Source organism: Neltuma alba, unplaced genomic scaffold, assembly GCF_004799145.2.
Source record: "Neltuma alba isolate B1F8T4 unplaced genomic scaffold, ASM479914v2 tig00011276_pilon, whole genome shotgun sequence".
In the NCBI taxonomy this organism is placed as follows: Eukaryota; Viridiplantae; Streptophyta; class Magnoliopsida; order Fabales; family Fabaceae; genus Neltuma; species Neltuma alba.
The window spans coordinates 131460-141877 of NW_021635986.1; the positions used below are offsets into that span (position 1 = coordinate 131460).

Here is a 10418-nt window from a genome sequence, read left to right on the forward strand (position 1 = left end):
GTATATTACTACTAGTATGGTTCTGTCTAGAATTAGTTCCTTCTTTTAATAAGACTTATATCTCATCGCTTCATTAAATATTTTTCAAGATTATTATTTTGAGTTTGTGCTCTAGTAAAGAAAGGCAACTCAATATTTTCTACCTTTCATATTTTTTCTGTTTCACTTCTTCTACTATTTAGGCTAAGTCTTTAAGATTTGGATCCTTATGTCTTTGATCCATATCTCTGTAGGGCATGTTCTTTTGATTTATTCGTAAAAATTTGATTGTGAAACCAATATCTTAAATCCCTTTTCACAAATCTATTGAGTTAATTATATTATTAATCCTTAAGTTTTTGTTTAAATAGTAAGAGTGTTACACCTTAGCCAAAATTATTGGAAGGGACATGCATTCCTAGAACATGGAATTCACAACCATTGTACCCTAGCTAGGTAAGAAAAAGAAAATTATTGTGATGATTTTTCCTTAATTCAAACCCCTCACTTAAAAGCTATTTAGGGGGTGTTTGGCAAAACCAAAACCTAGGTTTCAGAATCACTTTTCCGCAAAACGAGGTATCTCCTCCATATTGCTTCGTAATCCGTAAAAGCACTTCTGAAACTATGGTTTGGTTTCTATCCAAACACCCCCTTAAAGAAGGCTATACTCCTTTTCTCTGTTCCTTTAAACCAGCTATGATGGCTCAGGAGTCAGCAAAATCATTATGTGATACCAACAATTCAACTATTTTTTAACTACAATACATGTGTTTATTTTTATTCACAAAAGTTTGAAATTCAGACTTTATATTTAAGATGCTATAACTCCTTCCATCATCATCAAAGAAAAGTGAGTGAAAAAGCAAAAAAAAAAAATTTATTTGTTAGAGATTATGCTCCAAATTCTTATGACATATTATGATTATTTCACTTATGGATATAATTGAATTTGATATTCAGTTGGAGAAAACTTGTTAAGTAAGTCAAGAAACCGGGCGTGAAGTTCTCCACATTTGATTAAAATTTTCAAGCTAACAATTCTTTTTTTCTAAAAGGCTACATATTTTGTGCGTATATGCATGTATATATAATTTTTATTTACTGTAATAATAAGCTAGTGATTCATTGTGATCTTTATTTTGCGTGTACCATCTTGTATTACTTTTTTGTCTAACTTCTATTTAATTTCTAAATTTTTTATTTTTTTAATTCATTTAATTTCCTGAATTCTAACATTATTCTTGCTTTTATACTTGAGTCAAAATTAGTGACTCGACCATGACCTAATTATATGATTATAATTACGTAATATGAGTGATTAATTAAGTAAATGACAATGTCATAAAATTCATCCCAACACACTCCTAATTCACGGCACAAAAGCAAAAGCAAGAAGGGAAAGACAAAAAGGGTTGTCGTGAAGCGAGAGCACCGTGGGCCCGCGTAGCATAGGATCACTGAGGAAGCTTGACCATTCGCTGGCTTCTTCTTATTCTCTCCCTTTTCTTTGTCCTCTGTATTGTATTCGCTACAGCTCTCCTTTCTCACGCAAGCCATGCACGCGCATGCCTCCCCGATAAAATGACCATATCACCCTTTGTGACACGTCATCAATGCTTAGATCTAACCGATAATCTAGTCGAAGGTTGGTAAACAAAGGGTAAAGATTGGAATTAAAATAAAAAATATTAAAAAAATATTTAGTGTGAACAATTACTTATTATTTAAAATTTGATAAATTTATATATTTGAGATTGAGAAATATCATAAGGATAGGTGGTTCCTACCTTATACAATAAATTACTTATACTAAATACTATTTAATAATTTTTTTAATTTTAATTTCAATCTTTGAATATTATTTTTAATATTTTTTACCAAACAGAATCTAAAATTATTGAGAAATTGAATCTATAATCTTCACTTTTATAAAAAATTTTATGCTGCTAGGTTACAATGCATTTGATATAACTTCGCTTTCCATAAAGAAACTAAATTACTATCATGAACGATACAATTCTAAGAACATTAAAATATAAAAATGTCTATATTAAAAATTAAAATTTTTAAATTTGATTTCATTTAGTTCTTAAAAAAATTATGAATTTTTTGACAATAATGAATAACTGTTAAATGAAATCTTAGCCAAAAAATTCCATCTCATTTTTATTTTATAAATTCGATGAATTTTGCTAAAATTACAAAAATTTCCTTCCATTTTTAATTATTCCTTAAAATTAATTATATATTACTAACAAAAAAAAGGTTTATCAAAGTACTTTAAATTAAATCCAAATTCACAATTTTAATTAAAATAGAGGGGTATTTATATGTGTATTTCGAAGTATTTGGGTCATAGACGTCTCATGTGTGTCAGAATTGGAAAGGCAGGGAATCAGGATGGAGTGGTGCTCATTTTACTTTTGTTCCGCTGAATGATGGGGGCGCGTCAAATCAAACCCCAACACCGCGTAGACCCACGCGCCCTCTTCCTCGCCTCTTGCGTTTGGTTTTACTACGTGACCTTTATTTTCTTTCTAAACGGGTGAAAAAAATTGCCACAATAAAATAAAATTAAGATGATTAGAATAGATTTAATTCTCTTCATAAAGCTTTGAATTTAGTAAATGAAAATGCTCATATTGAGAAAATTATCCTGATAAAAATATTCAAATTTAGTTTAATAATACTAACTATATATCACATCTCCTATCCATAAAACTAATTGAATTATTTATTTTTAAAATATGTATTGGATTTATTAAAATTACTTTTTAAATCTTTTGCATTAAAATTATCGTTGACTTTGGGCCAAAAAAATCCCTTATGCAAACTTTTTTAACACATGCAATTAATAAAAATAATTTAAAAAATGATAAATATGAGTCAAAATAAATTGAAATATTATATTATATTTAGAATCAAACTTAATTTTTTTTTTATGTGAGGAAGAGACCCACATGCCTTTTACACTCATACACTTACCTTTACATGATAACATGGTAGATAGAACTCATAACCTTCTCTGTAAGAGGAGATAATGATAATGACTAGAAGTAGTACCACATGAAAAGAATGACAAGAATATAAATGAAAAAAATTACATTAGAATTGAACTTTGCCTTCAGCAATGGTGGAATTTTGATATTTTCTCATTTTTAGAAATATATAATAATATATGCACACAAAATAGTAATTGTAATAGTAAATTATTGTAGAAATAGAGAAATAGGAAAGCGGAGGGTCAAATCACGCGCGGGGAAGATGGTGAAAAGAGACGATGAACCTGAGGAGCTGTGTTGCGGTGCGGAATCCAAAACCCGATCTTGGAGAGAGGATTTTCATAGCGATGACAGAGATAATTAGAGAGAGAGAGCAGAGTTACCTCGCCTTCACAGTCCCCACCTCTGAAAACCAATGTAGCTTAAAGAACCAACACCTCTGGTCCCATTACTGGGCCCACTCTCTCTCTCCGCCTCTCTCCAGTGACTAAAGTGTACTGGTTCCAGGCAGCTAGGCGCCCATTCAAAGCGGCAACAACAAAAGAAAATAAAGCAAAAGCTACCCATTACTATCACCACCAAAAGCCCTTCCTCTTGTTCTCTAGTCTCAGAAAGAACTTGCTTTCTTGTGAGAGAAAAGCAAGGGTCAAGCTCTCTCTGCTTTCCCTTTTCCTTCCTTGTGTTGGATCACCTTCTTCCCTTCCCACTATTCTGTTTTCTGAGCTTGAGGAGGGGGGCTGTCCGAGGGAAAATCGAAGCTCTGAGCTCCCTCGAGCTCTTGAAGATCATAGAGGGCGAAAGGGGGGGAGAAACCAAGACATGCCCAATTATTTTCAAGCTTCGTGAGTGATTTTTGGCTTCATTTGAATGGTGGGTTTTTATATGTTTCGTTTGTTTCTTCATTTTTTGGGTTTCTTCTTCTGGGGTTGCCCTAGATCTTTTCATCTCCTCATTTTTCTTTCAATTTCAGACTCTTTCGGTTTTGGGTTCACTCGTTCTTTGAATATTCTGGCGTAGGCTTGAGAGTAGGATTGTTCTATGATGCAAATAGAAGGAATGTGGTCAAGAGGCGTTTAGCATTTTGGCATTTTCGACCTTCTGATATATTCTTTATTCCACTTTTGTTCCCTATCTGTCTGTCTGTCTGCTTATCTCTCATTCGCACTTTTTCTTTTTCATGTTCCATTATGGGTTTTCTTTCTATAATGAACAGATGCTATTTCTTTTTTTAGTTTATTGGGACTGAAGTTATCGATTTGTGATTTTATGATTAGATGAAGGATGTAGCATCCTGGTCTGCTGAGCTTAGTCATAACGTTGCGAGTTCAGGCTTTTTCCTCAAGGATTTGCATTTTTAGGTGTGCTGTGTACTGTGTCAATTAGACTTTGATGGTTAAATCTGCCATCAAGCACCTTTAAGCTCAAGATACTCCTCCATTTCTTCCTTCTTTTTTTCCCCTTTTCCAGGTTGCAAATTATGCTAGAAAAGTTAAATTATGGAGATAACTATAGATCAAAGGCAGAACAGGAGGATTTATTGAGGCCGAAGGAGAAGCAACGATTCACAACCACTTTGGCAAACCAGTAAACCCTGTTTAGTATTTATATAGACCACAAGCTTTAAACAGGATGTGAGCTGATGTTCCCTAAAATGGGCCTGTGGACTGTACCGATGGATAATCAGATACAACTTATTTAGTGTTTAGACTGTTAGTGTTACGGTTGATTAAGGTTAGGATTGCTTGCTTGGGGTCTCATGCTACTACTGGCTTTTCTGTATGTGCTATTTTTATGTTCATTTAATTTGTGATGGTGTTTGTGTTCTCTGCAGCCCGATGTACAAAAGCAAATCAAGATAGCACGATTCTTTGATAGATTTTTAGCTTTCTGTAAAAGCTTTTTACTACGAAGGAATTGAAACTCCTATTGAATGAACTTTGGTTCTGTTTTGCAGGTCTTTTTACCTTGAAGTCTTTGTGTGATGATAAGTAATTTGGGACATGGAGAGGGTTTCAGAGCCAAAGACACTTCCGCGAACATTACCTGTTCTAGTTGAGGTATCAAATCCACACACAAGTACAGCAAGGAGAGATGGTCAGTTGTCAAATTCACAGGATATTTCGAGTATGCGTGGGATTTCAGTGAGAGAAGTCCATCAATTGTCAAAAGCACAGGATAGACCAATCACACGGCTGGCCTCTATCAGAGAAGTGGCTCAGCTATCAAATGCCAGGCTAGTTTTGATTAGAGATGATATAGGATTTGATGGTCAAGGCTCTCATGAACCTGTTCACTTTGCACCTGCAAGATCACGGAAAGGAAAGGCATCTTTACCAGAATCAGAAGGAATTATATCTGACGTTGATGCATTAAAGGGGAGCTTTGATTTATTTGAGGAAGGAGGCCCCAGTTCATTTGCTGGTGCTAGTCACCCCCCTGAACCTGTTGATACGGATCTCATGAGAACAGTTTATGTACCAATTGGTCAAAACAAATCTGAGGCTGGAGGTTTAATGAAGAGCTTTTCCGTGAAGGGTTCTGCCCTAGAAGATCTCTCAATTCGTGTTCCGCCTAAAAAACCAAGCCCAGCTGTTCTTTCCCCTGCAGAAAGTCTAGTTGAAGAACAAAGTGGTGTGGGGAACTTGCCCTCTCCTGTTTTGGGTCCTCGTACATCACAGAATACTGATCACTCTCTCCTTCCTCCAGATTCTGAGGAGAAAGAATGTGTTTGGGATGCATCTTTGCCTCCAAGTGGAAATGTCAGTCCACTTAGTAGTATTGATAGTACTGGTGTTGTCACAGCAATGAGCATTGCTAATAGTTGTGCTAGTACATACCGGAGTGATGCGCTCACTAGTGATGGCATGCTTAGTTTAGATAGGAACTTTGATTGTACAAAGGGGAGTGTTCGGGGTGATTCTCTGGAGAGTACAAAAACTAGTGCTAGTCAAGCAAGTGATAGCAGTGGGTTCAGTGATGATAGCAACTGGAGCAATGTTACCGGTAGTGCCAATAAGCCTCACAAAGGAAATGATCCTCGGTGGAAGGCTATCCTTGCCATCCGAGCTCGGGATGGGTTTTTGGGTATGAGTCATTTTAAGCTTCTCAAAAGACTTGGTTGTGGTGATATCGGAAGTGTATATCTCTCAGAGTTGAGTGCAACACGGTGTTATTTTGCGATGAAAGTTATGGACAAGGCATCCCTAGAAGCCAGAAAGAAGCTGACTAGGGCACAAACTGAAAGGGAGATATTGCAGCTGCTTGACCATCCATTTCTGCCAACTTTGTATACTCATTTTGAGACAGACAGATTTTCCTGTCTGGTGATGGAATACTGTCCTGGAGGTGACCTGCACACCTTAAGGCAACGTCAACCTGGGAAACATTTCTCAGAGTATGCTGCTCGGTATGTTTCAAAATTGTACATATTTACATTCTGATAAGTACTTGCTCCTTTTTATTCTGTTGCAATGATCTGCTCTTCGCTGATTTGTCAGTAATCTGTATGTGTGTGACATGTGTGTACAATACTTCATCTTTCTAATATATTCCTTAATCCTTAATACCTCTAAATAAATCAGTCTTTTGGCCTCTGAGAAAGTGGTTCAATCTCTGATGCCTTAAATGTATATGATGAACAATATTCTAGTATTCTGAAGAAGGGGCGCATATATTTCATTCCTGACTTCTTTCTGTCCGACATTTCTTTATCCTTGTGAGACCTATGTGATTTGACGCCTGCATTTCTCTTGGTTTCAAGTCCATAAATTGGTTGTCTCCCTTGATCAGTACTTTTTTTTTTTTTTAACAGAACATAAGATAAAAGAATTAGTACTGAGTCTGCAAGATGGGCATCTTTCCTTTTTATCTGGTATTTGGTGATGAAATCCTTATATTTTATCAGCTTCTGTACTTATATATTTTATATCTTAAATATATCAACCTCCTTTCCATGATATATTATCTGGAGATTTTGTCTGCGGTTGAAGGGTGAGGGAAATTTTACTCAAATGCCTGTCTATGGTTGTAGAACATTAACTGCTGTGTACATGGTCTTAAAAATATCCATGTTATTTTAGCATGTGATAATATTTTAATTGTTGTCATTTTGTAGTTTTTATGCCGCGGAGGTTCTTTTAGCGCTTGAATATCTCCACATGCTTGGAGTAGTGTATCGAGACCTTAAACCAGAAAACGTGCTGGTTCGAGATGATGGTCACATTATGCTTTCGGACTTTGATCTCTCCCTTAGATGTGCTGTTTCACCAACATTGATTAGAACATCTGATAGTGACCCTAAACGAGGTGGTGGTGCATTTTGTGTTCAACCTGCTTGTACTGAGCCTTCATCAGTGTGCATCCAACCTGCCTGTTTCATCCCTCGGCTCTTCCCTCAGAAAAACAAGAAATCGCAGAAGCCTAAAGCTGAGCCAGGGTTATCAGCCAACACACTTCCCGAGCTTGTGGCCGAGCCCACTTCAGCTCGGTCCATGTCCTTTGTTGGAACCCATGAGTACCTTGCTCCTGAAATCATCAAAGGAGAAGGTCATGGCAGTGCAGTGGATTGGTGGACATTTGGAATATTCCTACACGAGCTCTTATATGGTAAAACGCCTTTCAAAGGATCAGGGAATCGTGCTACACTGTTCAATGTGGTTGGCCAGCAGCTCAAATTTCCAGAGTCACCGGCCACTAGCTATGCTAGCCGGGATCTGATCCGAGGCTTGCTGGTGAAGGAACCGCAGAATCGGCTTGGAGTAAAGAGAGGTGCAACTGAGCTCAAGCAGCATCCCTTCTTTGAGGGTGTAAATTGGGCTTTGATTAGGTGCAGCACGCCCCCGGAAGTGCCCAGACCAGTTGAGAGTGAGATTCCTGGGGCCGTAAGATTCGGACCACCAGATCCGGTTGGCAACAATAGTAAGAGGATGGTAGGTACTGACATGAAGTCTGGGGGTAAATATCTAGACTTTGAGTTCTTCTAGTATGGATTTTCATATCTGGTTTGAATTGTGTAAGCAATATCATCAGCTAATTTTGACATGAGCTGGCTGTGCATTAGCATGTTACTTCTTCAGGTGGGTATGTGAGAAAAACATTCCAATTCAATTGGAAGGGGGGAAAAAGATGATGGCCTAAGCTTAGAGTATTGTTGATATGGATGATTTTATAATTTAATGTTCCCAATACAAAATTTAGTTATTCTCATTGAGTCTCATCATTCCCTTTTCCCCTTCAAGAGCAAATGCTTTCACTTTTCATGCTATTCATTGCTTCAGTTAATAGCATTTCTTCCTCCCCATTCTCATCTATCAGAAAGAGGAGTGGAAAAAGAAGTATGTATAAACATACTACAATGACTCAAGAAATTTTTTTATTAAAGAATCCAAAGGAATTTTCATCATATTGTGTTAATTTTTCTTATAATAGGGGAAAAGATAATTCGGAGGTTTGGTTGTAGATGCAATTTGCAGTGCAGTATCTATCGGTAGTAAAAAATTTTAGATGTCCCAAAGTCAACTTATGCAGTTTAAATTAATTACACTGATCGAGGGATTAACTCTAGTAAATTACAAATTTTGAAAAGCAGAGATTAAATGTAATAAATTGAGTGATCCTTTCAGTCATAACGTGGCAACATGTTCAAATGTGTTTTCTTCTGGTCAAAATTAATAATTGTAATGGTTGTTATATTTCAAAGGTCCAATAACCCCCCCCAAAAAAAACTATTTAATATTGAGATACTAATTTAATTATATGGATTTTATCTAGGAAAAATGATAAATAAAGAAGCTGAAAAATGTAATATTCTAAATTACATATTTAAGAGTTGAAAATGACAAAAGAAAGTAGCGCCTGATCTAGTATTTTGTAAATGTAATTAAATGATTAAAATACTCTTATACTAAAAAGTTTGTTAACAAGTTTTGAATTGAAAATGACAACTGTTGAATAATAAACGTTAAGAAATGTATTGGTAATGATAAGCTATTTATTAATAATTTGTGAATTGACAATGACAAGTGTTGAACAGCCAATGACAAAAAATGTACTAGCAATGACAAGTTTGATAACCTTTTTTTCCTAAATTTGATATAAGGGCATTTTAGTCATTTAATTATAATTGTAAAATATCATATGGGACACTATTTTCTTCTTTGTTATTTTTAACTTTTAGGTACCTGAATTAGAAAATAATAATTTTAGGTTTTTTGGAATTTTTTTAATCTATAACTGCTGTTAATTTTTTATTATTATTATTAAGTGGTGTCATGTCCACTTCAGACATCCCAAGGTGTAGCAATATGACCCCTATTATTACTAAATGTTAATTTTGCAAAAAAAAAAATGAAGGTCAATTTTGATGGTTAAAGTGTCTTGTTTAATCGGAAATGCGCATAAGGTAGTTTGATGGCTCAGAATATTAAACAAAGAAAGTTGTGTTTCTTGAAAAATTGCATTAAAGTCACACCCAAGAAAAATAAATAACAAAAAATCTTTTTAAATTATTAAATTAATCCAAAGTTTCAAGGGATTTCATTGCAAAAAATTCTATTTATTCAATTACTAAATTATTCTTGTCATTTTTTCAAGTATGCATTAACAACTGAAAAGACATTTGTTATCAATTTAAGATGAAATAATTAACAATTATCGCGGCAAATATTAATAACAGATTTTTTCCGCATGTCACAAAGATGTCACACATGAGTTGTTATAATTGTTAATTGTTATATATTAAGTTGTTAATGACTATCTTTTAATTATTAATGCATACTTAAAAAAATGAGGGCAATTTAATAATTGAACAAGTGGAATTTTTTGCAATAAGATTTTTTGGACTTTAGATTAATTTGATTATTTCAAAAGATTTTTTGTATTTAATTCTCTTGGGTGAGATAATTTTTCCCTTTTTTTTTGGGAGAAATTGCATTAAATTTCAAGAGAAATAAATAAAAAAATTGCAGTAACTTCTAAATAGAGTAGAGAATGTCATAAGGAGATACACAAATACTATGAAATTTAAAAATAATTAAATATTAATTTTTTAATAAATGGAGATACATAAAAATATCTAAAATCTCAAAATTACTAGCAAAAAAATAAGGTTATTCAGTTTAAGAATTTCTGGTCAAACAACATTTATCAGTCAAAACTAACCTGTTATAACTCAAGTAGTTATACAGTTTGAGAGTCCCACTGTTATGCCCTGAAGCGTCTGGGGAAGACATGACGCCACTTAGTCTAAGATATCTAATATTTTTTTAATATAATATTTGAAGACATAAATACCCTTTAATCGTATAACTTACCATGAAAGCTAAAGATGGACTGGATCGTTTTAGACTTGATAAAGTTCACTTCAATCAGTTTAAAATACCCTTAATAAAACGCAATTATTTTGGTCAGAATTTTTTTTTTTTGGATTACTCCAGG

At 34.5% G+C, this 10418-nt stretch overlaps 1 protein-coding gene across 2 annotated transcripts; it reads left to right on the forward strand.

Annotated features, from left to right (window-relative positions):
* Positions 1 to 3556: 3556 nt before the first annotated feature.
* LOC114711056 (serine/threonine-protein kinase D6PK) lies at positions 3557 to 8189 on the forward strand. Of its 2 annotated transcripts, XM_028895410.1 has the most exons (5): positions 3557 to 3854; positions 4259 to 4342; positions 4452 to 4715; positions 4939 to 6390; positions 7099 to 8189. In XM_028895410.1, exons 4-5 carry the CDS (start codon positions 4985 to 4987, stop codon positions 7964 to 7966), a joined length of 2274 nt encoding a protein of 757 aa, XP_028751243.1. In that variant the 5' UTR covers positions 3557 to 3854; positions 4259 to 4342; positions 4452 to 4715; positions 4939 to 4984; the 3' UTR covers positions 7967 to 8189. The 2 variants fall into 2 exon arrangements, with proteins under 2 accessions (XP_028751243.1, XP_028751242.1); XM_028895409.1 differs by lacking the exons at positions 4259 to 4342; positions 4452 to 4715.
* The last annotated feature ends 2229 nt before the right edge of the window (positions 8190 to 10418 follow it).

Excerpts from the sequence above, each read along its gene's own strand:
- LOC114711056 (XM_028895410.1), top strand. The coding sequence starts at position 4,985 with ATGGAGAGGGTTTCAGAGCCAAAGACACTTCCGCGAACATTACCTGTT. Across the intron at positions 6,391-7,098 it reads TTCTCAGAGTATGCTGCTCG|TTTTTATGCCGCGGAGGTTC; the intron begins GTATGTTTCAAA and ends GTCATTTTGTAG.